Source organism: Streptopelia decaocto, assembly GCF_964273445.1.
Source record: "Streptopelia decaocto genome assembly, chromosome: 1".
Taxonomy (NCBI): Eukaryota; Metazoa; Chordata; class Aves; order Columbiformes; family Columbidae; genus Streptopelia; species Streptopelia decaocto.
The window spans coordinates 182,487,439-182,503,672 of NC_138663.1; the positions used below are offsets into that span (position 1 = coordinate 182,487,439).

Here is a 16,234-nt window from a genome sequence, read left to right on the forward strand (position 1 = left end):
TCAGGACTGGCTTCTTGTAGGACAAGCTGCAAGGGGCCTGGCACATCATTTTACTGTAAAACCACTTGTTTTTCCCTCTTTTGCAGACACATGTCACACACATCCCTTTTTCACAAGCTCTCCTTACCACTTACTCCTGCTGGACGGCTGCTGGCGCTGGAAAAGGCTGCCCATGCCGGGATGGGGCCCGGCACTCTGCTCCCTGTTGGCCTCCCACAGCTCTGCCCACGCAAACACCGGGGTGCGGGTGTTACCTCGCTCCTCCTGTTACACCCCGGGTTTCATGTCTTCAATGGCACTTCTGTGTCCAGACCAGAGCAGCCCACAGCACTGACGTGCTGGGCACGTCCGAACGGGTGACACTCCCGATGGCCGGGGCAGCCCCTCCCCGGCAACACACCCTTAGACACTTTTTCCAAGCATGGGCTGGAAGCCCCATGTTCTGATGTGACTCCAGAGGCTGAGGCAATGGCCACGTGTTAATCTCCGTGTTAATCCAGCCCTGGAGACAGCCCCACCCCAGGAGCTCCGAGCACAGCCAAGCGCCCTTCGCTTTCAGGCTCCGAATCTCTGAGGATCAGACTTAAATGACCAGCTCTGCGGACCACGGTTCTGGAGATGGTCCTTTATCAACCCACAAGCTCCTGCAGACACTGAGTGCTCCCCAGGGGCTGGGAGCAAAGGTGGCAATTGGGCTGTAAGCCAAACCACAGCCCGGTTTGGGTTTGCCAGGCCCCCCGCAGCCAGGGCTGTAGACGCGATGCTGGCAGAGCACGTCAGCTCAAAAGACAGCGCTCGTCTCTCTCTCCCGCTCCATCTGCTGACACAGGCGGGCAAAGGAGTGAAAGAATTGAGCAGTGCACAGAGTCTGGCCATCTATCCAGAAAGGCAAGCAAAAAAAAAAACCAAAAAAAACAGAGATAGAAATAAAAGGTGATCAGTAGTCATGCCTTTAATAGCTTGTAAATATATATATATATATATATATATATTTTTTTTTTAATTCCAGGCAACTAAGATGTACATTTGTTGTGTGTATCTGACATTTAAAAAAACCAAGAGTCCACAATCTGTTCTGTTTCATCCCTTTTCTAAAACACATAAGTTAAAGTATCACTCACTCCAATATACAACAGTTCTATGAAGGAAAAAAGTCTTGTTCTGTTTTTACAATTCATTGTCACCTTTTTAACTGAAGCATTAGCTAGAGTTTTAGCTAGATAACTGTCTTACAACAAACGGGAAAACTCAGAACTTCGGCTGTTCAGAAAATTCAAGAAATTTCCACTCCCTGCTCTCAAACTTCACTTCCTAATAAAGCATCAGAATAACATTTTCATTTCCCACTAGAAAATGAGAGACCCCAAGAACTCTTTGAACACACCTGGGAAACACTGTTTGGACTACAGAGCTTATTAAACTTGAAACATTAACAGTGCAATGATTCCCCTTCTGCAACTTAAACACAGAACCTGAATTCACATCGGGACCAACAAGGAAGAAATTTTTTTGAACAAGGAAGAAAGTTTTTACACTCAGGGTGGTCAAACACTGGCCCAGGTTGCTCAGAGAGGTGGTGGATGCCCCATCCCTGGAGACATCCCAGGCCAGGCTGGACGGGGGCTCTGAGCAACCTGATCTAGTTGAAGATGTCCCTGCTCATTGTGGGGGGGGGGGTTGGACTAGATGAGCTCTGAAGGTCCCTTCCAACCCAAAGGTTGCAAGTAGCCTTTGGTGCCTGAGGCTGCTAAATGGGCTCCCACACTTGGTTTAGATGCCCAATAAACGCTGTCAGCTTTGAGTGGACCTGCAGACTCTGGGACCCCAGGCTACTCAGACATTCCAGCATCCCCTTACTGAACTTGGCTCAACCCCTCCTCGCACAGGCGGGATTTAAATCCAGATGGGAAGATGCTGAGGACGCTCCTCCTGCACTGGTGCTCAACTCTTGGCACGATTCAGCCACCACCCAATGTCACTCCCACTGAAGCTGGGGACAGATTTCTTGCTGATTTCAGTAGGTGCAGGATCACTTTGTTAGCGATACAGCATGAGCCTTGATGGAGGGGGGTTGGTCCTGCATTCTCCCCATTGAGGAGTATGTGGGCACCGTGTACCTGGGGCTGTTCCTCATCAGTCTGCTTGGGAGCTGGTGGGAAGAGCCTGTGTTCTACCGCAAGGCAGAGGCAGACAGCAACAGCTCATCTGGCTGATGTCTTCATCCATTTCCTAGCACTGAATAGAAAACCTCTGATCTAGGGGAAAAAGAAGCTTAAAGACTAAAGAAAACAAAATAAAGCAAAACTGTATACTGCTTTCTCACCTCCCACTGCTTTGACTAAAAAATTTGATTTGTAAGTGCAGCTAACTCCAGAGACAAATGTACTCTTTCACAGTCTTGTGTGTGAGCGGCGCTATGACAAAGTCACAATTACAGGTGCAAAGGAACAACATTACAGTACCCCAGAGACCAACTCTGTGCACACACCAACAGCTTGAGTTTGCTGATAAAGTGAAGCAAAGAGGTTCATTCTTCTTGAGCAGTCAAACCAGCTTCTATTACAGAGAGATTCTAAATTGACATAAATAATTAGTCTTGATTAAAAAGAATATATTATTCTAGATTTTTGTGGTGGTGTGGTTTTTTTGTTTTGTCTTGTTTATTTACTTATTTTTAGTTTTCATGTAAAACCCCTCTACTCTTGACATCTAGGAACAAAGACAAAACAAAACCCAGGCACTTGCTGTGCCTTCTCAAGCACTATTGTGGTATTTAAGGGACACAGAGAAACTTAACAAATGAGATTAACACCTACAGTGGAAAACAAGAGTAGTTCTTCATGCTGTTGGCTTTTTCAAGTCTCGGATTTGCTTAATCAGGTAGTTCTTCTCATCAGTGAATTGCTCATCATCCGTCCTCTCCTTCTGGAAGTTACTCAGAAACTCAATTAGCTTGGGTTGGTTTTTCAAGAGGATCTCCACAATAGGCTGTGTTTTGTTTGGACTGGCCACAAAAACCTAACACGCAAACAAAACCAGGCACAGTGAGACACAGAGAGAGAGAGAGACACATCAGTCACAATATCACCCTAAATTATTTTTTAAGAAGTCACCTGAAGGCTGCCAGCCAGCTGCTCTTCCACTACACACCTTGTCCCAAGGCAGAGAGAGGAGTTACAAACATGTTGGTTCAACAGCAAGCTGAAGCAAAGTTACGCCTGCATATGGTATCGCTTCCCTTTAATTTTGCTCTTTGTTGATAAAGCATTTGATTGTAAACCCAGCTGTTGAGAGCGAGCTATCAATCCTCAGCCTCTTCCACATGCAAGACTTAAATACACAGAAATTAATTATCAGGAGAACGGAAAAGCTTTGTGTCACTATTGATATCATTTCCATACTAAACCAGGCCTAAAATTAGACTTGCCAGCTTTGTTTTGGTTTGGAAAAATATGTCAGAGGCTCCACTTCCTTCTGCCTAATCCATTCACGGGAGCGTGGAAATTTCCATCAGCAGGAGCAGGAACGCCGTGGTGCTCCCGGCGCCTGCGCTGCCCTCGCCGAGCAGAGGAGGGTGGCCATGCAGGGAGGCGACGTTTGAGAAGACCAGCAGCGCGGGCTTATTGGTCTTCTCAAATAGTAGTTTTTATGGATTAACCTAGCCATGCGGTGCTTTTTCCTCCTGTAAAACTTAAAGCCGCAGAGTTTTCCAGCTCTGAACACGATCCCCTATGCCACAACGCCGTTTAACATTTTCTCTGCCTTAAGCACTGGCTGATGACAGGAAACTTAGGCCGTTTGTAAAGGCCAGTGGTGACAAGCTCTTCCCAGTGACCTCAGGATGCCGCGGAGATGCGGGTTCTGCGGACATCAGCCATGGGGGACAGATGGGGTGGGGGGAATAGGGGTGCAGCACACCCCTGGCCACCCTGGGAGGAGCTCCCACATCTGGCTCACACCGAGGTTACCATGGCTGGTCAACAAAACACCGCCCAAGCGCTTGTGCAACAACATAAATAACTTGAGTTATTCTCTGCCCAATGAGAAGAAATTAAGGATGGACAGAACTGGAAAATGTCCAGTTTTCCTTCAAGCCTGTCCAAACTAGAATGAAAACAAACATCTGCTGACTGGACAGAATGGCACGTTGTCAGGCCCAGCACAGGCGGCACCACCACTTGCCCAGCCCCACAGCCACTGCCTCCAGACTTGGGGCTCCTTGCAGGTTCATTTCTCTCTGCTGAGATTGTGCCCACGTGAGAACCTGGGTCATGTCCAGCCACACACGCAGGTGCCGTGTGATGTGATGTGATGTGACGAGGAACACGCAGCACACACTGTCCTGGGGGGCTGAGTTACAGGCCCTTGCCCCCAGAAACAACACCCAGTAAAGCCTGGGAGAAGATTCAGACTGGACCCAGCACCAGGTTTTGTACCCCCCAACTAGGGGGTTTTATATGAGTGCTGTGGAAAACACCACATGTGGGGAATGTGTGGAAGGCATGGGGTTCTGCACACATCAACAGTGCCACAATAAGTACTTCTGCCCAGACAGGGAGGTAAGACTGTTTTTTTAATTCCATAAAGGTGAGGCAAAGCATCTACTCTTAAACCTTGTAATTCTGAGGCCAAAGAGCCCTAATCCCCACCTGTGCTTTTGTCTCCTCTGGATCCCTCCTCCTCAGATCACTCCTAGGAGTCCCTGTTTCAAGGCACTTTTCCCTCTGCCCTGGGGAAAGAGCTACGACCTCCCCCATGCTGGGTGAACTGGCTGGATGGCAGAGCTCAGAGGGTTGTGATCAATGGTGCAGAGTCTGGTTGGAGGCCTGTAGTTAGTGGGGTTCCCCAAGGGTCAGTGTTAAGTTCAGTCCTGTTCAACCTGTTCATCAATGACCTGGATGAAGAGACTGAGTGCACCCTCAGCAAGTTTGCTGATGATAACAAACTGGGAGGAAGGGCTGACACACCAGAAGGCCGTGCTGCCATTCAGTGAGACCTGGACAGGCTGAAGAACTGGGCAGAGAAGAACCTAATGAAGCTTAACAATGGCAAGTGTAGGGTCTTGCACTTGGGAAGTAATAACCCCAGGCACCACTACAGATTAGGGGTGGACCTGCTGGAAAGCAGTGCTGCAGAGAAGGACCAGGGACTTCTGGTCAACAACAGGTTGACCATGAGTCAACAATGTGCCCTTGTGGCCAAGAAGGCCAACGGTATCCTGAGGTGCATTAAGAAAAGTGTGACCAGCAGGTCCAGGGAGGTTCTCCTCCCCCTCTACTCTGCCCTGGTGAGGTCACATCTGGAGTACTGTGTCCAGTTCTGGGCTCCCCAGTTCAAGAAGGACAAGGAATTACTGGAGGGAGTGCAGCAGCAGCAACTACAAAGATGATGAGGGGCCTAAAGCACTTTTCTCTCAGCCCAGGCCTGAAGTCTTTTACAAAGTTTTTCTTGGTTTAGTAGCCAGGCCCATGGTCCCTGTGACAGTATAATATACACAATTATTCATACTCTCTTTGCACAGGCCTCCATATTGCCTTCCTCTGATCACCCTGAGCTAAAATCTCAAATGATTTCTTTTTATGCCTCCTTGCTACTTAAAACTTCTCAGGAGTAGCCCCAACTCACAAGGATCCCTTCAGAGCAGCCCCTCTAAAATAACAGCTTTCCTGCATGATGGTCCGAGCACTCAAGTGCAGCATCTTACCAGGGAGATGTCTGTCAATCAGTGGGTCGGACAGCCCAAGCTGTCACTACACTTGATGGACTGTTAATAGCTGATTGATCTGTCACTGCCTGCAGCATCTCAAAGCAATATCCCTCCCCTTGCAAATAACTTTGAGATGCTGCTATTCATGCATTGATGCCCTGTATGAGAAATCAAGGGTTTGGGGTGTAAATCACCACCGAACGTACTTTTACAGCTTCCAGTCTGTGCCTTATCTAAGGAACACGAATCTTGAAATATCGTGTGTACAAACGTTTTGCTCAGTCTGAGACTGAGGCAGTTGATGCTCTCGGCTCGAGCAGCCCCACGATGCATCTCCCCACGTGCTGACCTGCAGCAGGTCATCACACTGATGGAGGCTGGATACTTCAGGATTTGGGCCACGGTTAAGCCCTAAGTAGCCTGGACAAGTTTCCTTTGAGAAAAGCAGCACCTAATCCTACAGGCAGGGATGAGGAAAGTAACCGTTACAGATCTTCACTGACAGTTTTTAATTTTGGATTTCAGTTCCCCCTTTGTGAACAAGAGAAGAAAACCATCAAGCACAGCGGCAGGACCCACATTTTCAGAAATAATCTGATCACAGTGCAAATGCGATCCATTAAAGAAGGCCTGGCCTTCAAGTGCTGAACATCTTCCACCATTTAATATTAGGCCTCCTTATAAAGATAGCTGAAGGCTGACTCTCAAATGAATAAATCTAAATCATTCTTCTTCTAAGAGTTATCTGGCCTGGAAACAGAACTGGAACGTTTTAGTGGTAAACCTAGTAAACACCAGCATTTTATATTGGTCCTACAACTGGCATTACCATAGCAAAAAATTAAAGAACTTGGTTTAATAGAAAACATCACATCCTGTTTATCTTCCTGCTTGATTATTTATAATCTTCCCCTTGTAAACCAAGCATTCAAACAAAGATCATCTTGACTGCCAGTCTTGCTCAGTGTCAACAGGGACTCGTAAAGAGAGAAGGTTAAAGGACCAGAAAATTCCTGAAATGTTATTCAATACTTCAGCTAAGCAAACAGAATCAATTCTGCCATATCAACTAATCAGCTTCACAAAGGCCAGGATTAGGACCACCATGAGACTTTACTTTTAAAAGAGCCCCCTTCATTCAGAACTCTGTATTGTCATAGAGAAGGAGACAAATCCCTGAAAACAGAAATCATTATTCATGTTATCTGGAACATTTCTACTATAATGAAGTTCAACTGAAGCTAAAATACTCCACAGAAAATCTCGTTTCACCCATGGTTTTATTATGAAAGGTTGCATGTTCTAGAGCACTTAAGTCATATATCTGAGAGAGACAGAGACCAAAATAAAGACAGTACTCATGTTAAAATTCCAAGACTAAAAATAGCTGCTTCAGCAGAGTTCCGTTTTGTGAATATCTGCAAAAGGCCTGGAAAGAAAATCAGCTCTGAAGCTTCAAAAGTTGTCCAGAGTGGAAATGTTGCTCTTTTCTCCATTCAAAGTTACACACCAGATTTCTTCAAACAAACACCAAAATCACTTCATTAGAGAACCTGACCTTGTTTCCTTGCAATTAATAATGAGGCATCACCATCCTCTGGGACTACAGCAGGGCAAAAGCTATTACAGAGGTTGGATACCCTGGACTGGGGATTTTAAGACTTACTCTGGGGTCATGCAGAATCTTACTGTGCCAGGAAACTGCACACAGAAGTGCCTTATGCCTCATGTTGCTTATAGTACAATGCTTCACACAACACGTTTTGCCCTTTAAACTCTCCACCTAAGAAACAGAGAGGACACATCCCCACAAATGTGGTTTCAGCTTCATACCAAGAGGAAACTGTCAGTACGGTCCAATTATGCGAGACCATTTGCAGAGCAAGCTGCAGGAGGTTGCTATGTAATGTGCACGAAAGAGCATGGAAAAATGAAACTAAGGTCACAAAACACAGTGTACCCATTATATTTTTAGATTTAAGCAGTAAAATATATCTTGCTAAATGTCTGCTTAAGAATAAGAAAGTTGCATAATCCCAATTCACTGCTACAGGGTGTTTTCCTCAAAATAATCTCAGTGTTTATGTGAAAGCCAAGAGAGCTCCTTATTAGCCTTTATTTCTAAATGCAGAGGGTTAAAGGAATATCTTCACCATGTTCACGTATGTCTGAAAGCTTTGGCAAACTCAAAGTAGCCTCCACTAATAACTCACAAATCTGTCACACGAGCTGGAGAGCCCGTCCCAACACTTGGTCCCCAAAGTGTGCACACTCAAGACTGAGACCTCTCCACTAAAATCAGTGCAGAGAAGAACCAGTGACCCTGGAAGCTTACAGCTCTAGGTGATCACATTGGATTATTTATGGAGCAGGAGGGAAGAGGTGAGGTGTGCCAGCCTTTTCTAATGATTAAATACTGGCTAATCCTTATGTATGCATTGTCTGGGATATCCAGCTTTACAAAGCAGCTACAGGCCTTTAGGATGGTGCTGCAAAGCAGAAGCTCCATTTGCTCAAGCAAAAGGAAGAGAAGGAGCTGAAGCTAGGAGGAAGATCAAGCATCTCCTCAATGGAGAATGGAAGCCCACTGCAGGTGGGCTGTCTTCAGTTTCTCACCCAAAGCACCCTAGATGAGTGAAATGTTCTTAGAGCTTGAAGGGGTACTGACATTTTCAGCCACAAAATGTTCCTGCAAAGTATTTTTGCACTAGAGGTGTTCATCATTTTCATCTCTGTCTTACAGTTTTGACTCTTCAACATCTAGAAATTGCCTCAGGGAGGTGAGAGTCACATGCCTTTTTTTGGGTCAGTTGGGGCATGGGAGTGTTGGAATCTGAACGCTTACAAAACAAGCACTTTTTCATTTCAAATGTGTCTAACTGGTGAAACATCTAAATCAGGTAATTTAAACCCAAATCTTTTGGCAGCTCAGACAGAGCAGCAACTATCTGCTTCTCAGCAGACCTTTGATTTCAAATTACTGTCGTTAGTCTACTGTAATTTCAACCAGGACCGCACAGGTATTTTGCAAGCACAATTTAAAAATGCAGGCACAGTCTAAAATTTATGAGATTAAAAGCTGAGGACAAGATTCCTCTCCCAGTTACATTAGCATGGAATTATTACAGATGACAAGAGAACTGGGCTGAAGGGACCCTAACCCAGAAACAGGACACAGGGGCATTGCAGAACAGGCCACAACAAGGCAGTAGTGTTTTCCCTCATTCTCTTAAATATTTTAAGATTTCCTTTAGTAGTTCTCAAGAAGTTAGAATTCAATTTAAAAAGTGAAATCAGAAGTAGACACTCTTCTCTAACCCATTCTACAAAGCTAAGTCACCATGTAAATTTCTATAACGTACCCTATACCTACCCTGCACATGTGAAAAAAACATCATCTCAGGGAGGTTGGTACCTGAGGACAGAGTCTAGCTCCTTGAACTGGAGAGATATGACATTACCACCACGTGTTCTTTTTTGCTGGGTACCCAAAGGCCCCAGCGTTACGTCCACATGGTTGCGATTGCAAATGCTCAAGCAAGGCTGTGCCTACAATATCTCCACTCTAACTGCAAATGGGATGCAACATACTGGAAAGGAAGAGAGGAATGGGAAGGCTGAATGGGAGCAACAGCAATGTGTGACGTGGTTGCACACTGGAATCCTTTCAAGTTATTCCAAATCCTTTCAAATGTCTCTTAAAATAAGCAAAATCAGCTGTTCCCAAGGCCTAGGCCATGCCTATCATTAATTCAGGAGCAGCAACAAATGTTTCATACATAAAAGCTTGGCATTTATTCACAGAGTGGCTAAGAAAGCCCAGTCCTCTGAGATCCCTTCCCTCCATAGACATTGCAAAGGCTGCAAGTGCTTGGAGCCTGACTGCTCTCTTGTCTTGGAGCCACATACCTCCCGATAAGAAGGAGGAGTAGAAGTTACAGTGGTTCAACTAACTATAGAGGAAATCAGCAAGAGAACAGCTTACCAAGCTGCTTATTTCAGGGAGATGATTTTTTTTAATCCTCCTTGAAGCTTTTTTTTTTGGAAATGAGAAGCTTTGGGGAGAGGTTGCACATCCTCTAAGCCTCTGCACTGAAGATCTGAAAGCTTTTTTTTCAAATCAGAAATGGCAGAAGCACAAAACTCAACAAGTCAACCTGAATTTGTGGAGGGTGATGTCACCTTTTTCGCAATAGCATGCCTTTTGCTGTGATCTGCTATCTTCCTTAACTATCCTGGGGAAGGATATCCTCACAGGCTTAGTATTCCTTTTCTGAAAATCATTAACAACTCTATTTACATAGTTTGAAATTAATGCATTCATTCACAATTAAAAGTAGTTTTGCATAATAACAATCCAATTTTATAGGAAAACTGTAAACTTTTCATGTATTAATCATCACAAAAAAAGAGACACTGGTTGGGTCTGCTAATTGTTTAAGGCTGCATTAATGACCACTGCAAAGGACGGAAGGATTAAACTCATTTCAAGCTCAGATTTAACAAATCTTTCTAATACCTTTAAAACCAAATTGTGCTCACACTTGATGCACAGCGCTAACACCATCTACTTCTAGTCTTAATGTGGAATGTTAAGACTTCTTTTTTTAATCTCTACCCAGAATCACATGGGAAAATGACCTAAGAGTTGGGGGAAGGTACTGAGGATACAACCTAAAAGCTAAGATTTTATTACCTGTAGCATCAACGTCATAGCTACTTGAGTGACTACCCACAGCACAAACCGAAGTGATGCTGCTTTAGATCTCAACTGAAGAAAGACGAACAGAAATCAGAGGCTGAGTGATAGGAAGGTTTTCAATTAAGATATTCTCAAACGCTGGAAGGGACTGTAAATCCCAACCTTCAGCCTTTTCTTTTTTTTCCTGGGCTTTCTCTTGCCCACCTTGACAAACACTTTTATGAGAAGTCTGCCATCTCTACAGCTCATACTAACCTTGAACACGTGGAATGCTTCAAACTGAATGTTGGGGCTTTTATCTCGCAGCAAGTTCATCATCAGCTTGAGATTTTCTGGTTTGCTGATGTATTTTGTCATGATGGCAAAGTTGTGTCGGTCCAGAATCAATTCGCCCAGCAGCTACAGAAACAATTACAAAATAACGCAGGTTTTTCAGTTTACCACATTATTTTTGAATGCAAAGAAAGCACCAATGTATTTTGATGCCTGCCAAAGAGGTTTCAATGTCACTACTTAAAAAAAAAAAAACAACAAGAAATAAGACTTGTTATCATGCAGTGAATTACTTAGTGCCCAGTAACGCTCATCTTGTAAATACTACAGAGAGGGATCCCACATATGGGGAATAGGAGCTGGCGTGAGCCAGCCAGGACAGAAGCAAGTGTAGCACAGCTGTCCCACAAAGACGCCTTCATTTCATGTGGATGTTACATTAACACACCTCTCTGGTCCTATCTGCGGGTCACGTCACACTTGGTGCTGTAGCAGCAAGCAGCACCAGACAGACCATCGTGTTACTCTCAAGTTCAGGTTAACCTACATTCTGAACCAAAGTACAAATCTGAGGTCAGAAAAAAAAATGATAGTGCTTGTTCCCCAGAAATGGCCCGATGCTTCATCAGAGATCCAGGAAAGAAAATTCACAGTGAACTCTTGTGCACTGTAGGAGCAGCATCCCCAAGCACTTATTTATTTTTTTTTAGAAAGTACGTGACTGCTCTGTTGCCATACATGCATCTTCATATTGCGCATAACATGGAGTTCAAATTTAGAAGGAAAGCGCTGAGAAACTTTACCTTCAAAGATTGTCTCTTTGTTACGTAATTCTCAGAATGAAGGAGTTTTTCATAATCCTCAAAGATCTAGAGTAACAAGAAAAGACAAATGTGTCTGATTCATGTCCATCCTTCCTCCTCCCGGTCCTTCCCACCCCAGAGGAGCAGCGAGGCTGCAGCAGTGCCACCCTCAAACATCTCACTGCAATGCCAGCTCCAGCTCTCATCGCCTTTTTTCCTGGCTGGTTACCACGCAGTGAATTAACGCCCAGGAACACTCCTCTTCCAAATACTGCAGAGAGAGATACCACATATGGCTTGGATGTATCAGGAGCTGGTGTGAGCCAACTAGGACAGAAGTAAAGCCAGTGCCTGTAAAGCCTTCTCTTACAAGAGGGCAGGACACGTGGGTCCCACACGTAACGTCCACTCACTCATGTCATGGTCATGACTTGCTTTGTGATTCAATGCAATACCCCAAACTGGTGACAGTGCATCCCATACTGACGTACGCCAAAATCTCCTTCGGTGAGGTGCCACCTGCCTTCAGCACCTTCACTTGTTAAAACCCAACAAGGGCCACTGGGCGCCAAGCACATGCTGGCTTTTGTGGGATCAGGCCAAGGGAATCTTGTGGTCAAGAAGACTGAGTGAGAGGGCTCTGATATGTTCAAACCATCTAACAAACAAGCAAAAAACCCAACACTGCTGTCCAAGAATCATTTAAAAAAATGCTCACTTCCATAAATTATACTTAAAATTTTAATTGTTAAACAAAGGTAGAACAGGGACTCTTCCAATGCCAGTGCTTCAGTACTAAAAGATTAGCAGAGACACTAATTTTGCTCCAGTTAAGCTCCATTTGTGACTCAGCAATAATAAGTCTTATCTTTATTTAACCCTCTTGGTAACTCTAGAATGAAATTAGCCTTTTCACTTTGGCCAATTAAATAAAGAATATTTCAGGTAACATGAGAACACAACCTGTAGACTAAATCCATGATCCATATCAGCCTAACTTTAATTGATGCTAATGGAATTTTTCTGACCCACATTTAGTTGAAAACTGAGCCAAAATTTCAAAGTGAAAAATGGCAGGAAACCAAGGGACTGATTGTTTTAGGATGGTAAGAAGAATACTTGCACCTTAGTCCCCCTGTCAGGTACATGTAACTTCCAGTAATGCTAAAATGTCTTCCAGCCCCTTTTCTCCTCTGTCTCAGAGTATTATATATCACACTGGTATGGCCCTCTCAGGGCTGGAGTATCACAAAACTCTTCAAAAATGTGCATACCTTTTTCCCCATGATCTATTTACATACAAAATTGACAGTTCCATTCACATATGAGGAAATGCAATGCATGCAGAGAGGAATAAAACTTGCTTTTAAACTATGAATGCTCCTGAAACCTTGGCGCGTACCCCCATGTGTGTGCAGGGGGGGTACCTGTATTTCAAACACCACACAAGGATTCTGCTTTACTAAAAGCAACGTTTTGCAGTCCTATGTGACTATTTTATGCAGAGCATGAAGCCCTCTGCTATTGAAAGCTCACTTCTTCCAGCTAAATATGAACAGATCTTTTACACTTACCGCATCATAATTCTGTTCCAGAAATTCGGCTACCAGCAATTTGTGTCGCGTTAACAGGTCCTGGGGAAGAACAGAAAAAGGTTACCTGAGAGACTGTGCTCATTATATTGTCCCTTGCTTCTCAAAGGTATTTTCATGTATTTTTTTTTTACCAGGTCATCTTTTAGAAGGTATTTACAATGTGATTTCTATAGACAGAAAGCATTTAAAAACAAAGCTGTATTGTGCTTTTATTAGGATTTCAAGGAGAATTCAGTGAATGCTCACAGAATCAATATAGAACTATTCAAACACTTGCTCTTTATATTCCTTTTCACTCCCACCTTTTCTTAAGGCCATCGTGCACAGTACTTACAATAAAATGGGGCGTGGGAAAGGAAGAAAGTAACTTAAGCCTTTATGGGGGAATCAGCTATGGTCCCAAAGCCAAAACTGATCTACATGCTACACCACAGCTGGAAAATTGTGCTAAGTTTGATCAATTGATATGGCTCATCTCCAATGAACACAAGACAGACTCAAATTCAACCACTCAATACATACATTTCTTTATTTAAAGCCTAAAAGTTAGGCACCAACCTAAGCCAGCCATGCAGGCTCCCTTCACAGCCACTCCATCACCAGAAAGGGTCCTTGGGTAGGTGGGACGAATCCCTTCTGCAGCTCTTTTTCTGCCCACGGTGGGCTGACAACAAGCAGTAGCGGACCTTTTAGTCAGCTGGACGGGATGCCTCCCATGCTAAAAGGTCAACTACTTCAAATTTAAATTCAAGCAACCTCTCCCACAGAATGGGAACGCTGGTGCGCAGTGACAGAGATGCAAATGTTCAGCTCCAGAGGAAATCAAGTCTCTTTACTGGATGAATAGTTATGAAATGGCCAGTTTGAGGCATTTAAGTTTAATTTTTATCTTATTGCCTCTTTTAAAACATAAAATTGATCACAAAGAATGCCTGATGAAGTCCATTCAAGTCGGTATTTTTCCACTGAATCAGCTTCTGCTATCTTTTTCATAATTTTTTTCCTTGGTTTCCCAACCCAGTCAGAGACTGAAGCTGATGAGCAGTTGAAGCAGACGCACAGACACGTCCTCTACAGCATCGCAAATAAAATAAATCCTTTACATACTAATCCTTTAATTTATTTTTACCATCAATTATAAGAGGAAAGCAGAGTGCTATAAAATCCAGTACGTGTTTTTAATACATTCCTTTATTTAGCAGGACTGCAGTGATAGCGGTTTAAATGGCTGAGTGCAACAAACATGATTCATGAGCTTTTACACAGGGCACTTAGGAGACAAGTACAACATTTTTCAATAGGGGGCACAAATGGAATATAATCCAAAATGAGTTTTTCATAAAGAATCACGAGAGAGCACAGAACAACAGTATTCAGTCAGTACTCTTTCCAGCCACTGCTTGTACCCTCCACAGCCAACTATATCTCTTAAATACACGTCATTTTCCTTTGCATTTTTAACAGCTCTGTTTCCTCTCTGCAGTACACCTGGCTGCATTTAATTAAGAAGTACATCTCCAGATCATCAAAAATTCCAGTACTTCCCTAGTATAAATATCCTCAGACTTTGATGCACATTTAATTGAGCACTCCTCTGGTGCACACGCTATCCAAGGTTTTCGGCTCTGAACCAGACACCCTGGTGGCAACGCTACAAACACAACACAGGGGCGACACAACCAAAAACATGAGTTCAGTAACCCAGCCAGCGAGAAATCACAGCACTTATTTCTATGGTATTAGAAATTAGGTAGCTCCATATTTCACGATTCAGACTTCCACATCAGTTCTTGCTGTTCCAGCTATGCAGAGTAACAGACAAATGAGAGATGAGATGAGCAGCTGGTTTATTTCCAGACCTGACCATGTATCAGGTGCTAAGAGGGAATTTTAAAAGAAAAAATACAGTTCCTAGATTTTTCCCCAAGCATTTTAAAAGGTGATTTCTGACCTATGTGTGAGGATGAACTGTCCTCACACTCCTCTCTTTCCAGTGCACATGAGGATGTGGAATCCTATTTTTAAATCCTGCTAAAAATACACTTGGTTCACAGGGGTTAGAAGTCAGTTCCACAGATGTAGATCTGTGAACAACACCAATCTCTGTTTTTTTGGGGGAGGGTTGCAGCAGACTGTGGTCCTTGCCCCAACTTAACTGACCCTCATCCCCATCCTGCCTCCTGAGTGGGGTGAAGACTGTCCATCACCACCAACACAATCTGCTGTCGTGCTCAAAGCAGGTCCTGGGGAAAAGATGTAAATCTGTTCTGTCAAGCTGGGAACAAAGTCCAGGAGCACTTTTTCTGACCAGAGATAAATATTCTTCCGAGCACAGGGTAAAATGCCAGAGACAGAAGATTTCAATATCTCAGTTACGTAGCATTTTTCTACAGTCCTACACTGTACTTTCACTTGTCTGTGTTTCTGTGCTACTTTCACTTTCATCACATTTACACCACAACTTAAAATAAGTGGAAGATGCTGCTATTGATTAAAGAGTGTTTGAACTGGCAATCCTGCTCATTACTGACAAATGAAATGTTACTTCCATCATGCAAATCTTAACCCCATTCAGTAGAGTAGTAAAAACAGAAGCCAGATTTAAGTATGCATTGAATTGCTGAACTGAATTCTAACATACCTTACAGTTATTCCTAAGGTCTATCTAATCATGTTTCTAATTAGCTTTGAGAAGAAAGAATGAACAACTTGTTTCTATGACAGCAAGGAACCCGATGACAGAAGGAAAAAAAGAAAAAAAGGGAGTTACATCTATATTTAGAAGAGTCTTTACCTGAAAAGAATTTTCTCTGTATTTCTTAAATTATTTTACAGAACTAAATTAATCTTCCCTGCACATAAAACTCATAGGCACCAAATTTCGCTCAGAGACTGTATTAACACTCTGCAGGAAAGACAATGGTCACAAACTCCAAGAAACTTGGCAAGCTTCGCCCAACCTCATTTTTAATACAACTCAGACTCTTTACAGAGTCTATGCAGTGCTTTCTACTACTTACAGCAGTATGGTCCTTACACTGAACTATGGGTCACAAAAGTAAGCATACAAATAAGCTGTAAAATAATCAGTGGGCATGGCATTAGTCTGAACTTGACTGCCAAACTCAGAATGGTCAGCAAAAATGAAAGGATT

The 16,234-nt window shown here is 43.6% G+C and overlaps 1 protein-coding gene across 5 annotated transcripts in view; it reads right to left on the reverse strand.

The window, feature by feature from the left end:
- Positions 1-934: 934 nt before the first annotated feature.
- CAB39L (calcium binding protein 39 like) overlaps positions 935-16,234 on the reverse strand; it is a 64,949-nt gene continuing 49,649 nt past the window's right edge. For all 5 annotated transcript variants that reach the window (XM_082066852.1, XM_082066855.1, XM_082066853.1 and 2 more), the window contains 4 exons: positions 13,060-13,119; positions 11,486-11,551; positions 10,665-10,808; positions 935-3,018 (listed from right to left, as the gene is read on the reverse strand). In XM_082066852.1, the coding sequence (XP_081922978.1) occupies positions 2,839-3,018; positions 10,665-10,808; positions 11,486-11,551; positions 13,060-13,119 (450 nt within the window). In that variant the 3' untranslated portion in view covers positions 935-2,838. The remainder of the gene's footprint in view (positions 3,019-10,664; positions 10,809-11,485; positions 11,552-13,059; positions 13,120-16,234) is intronic.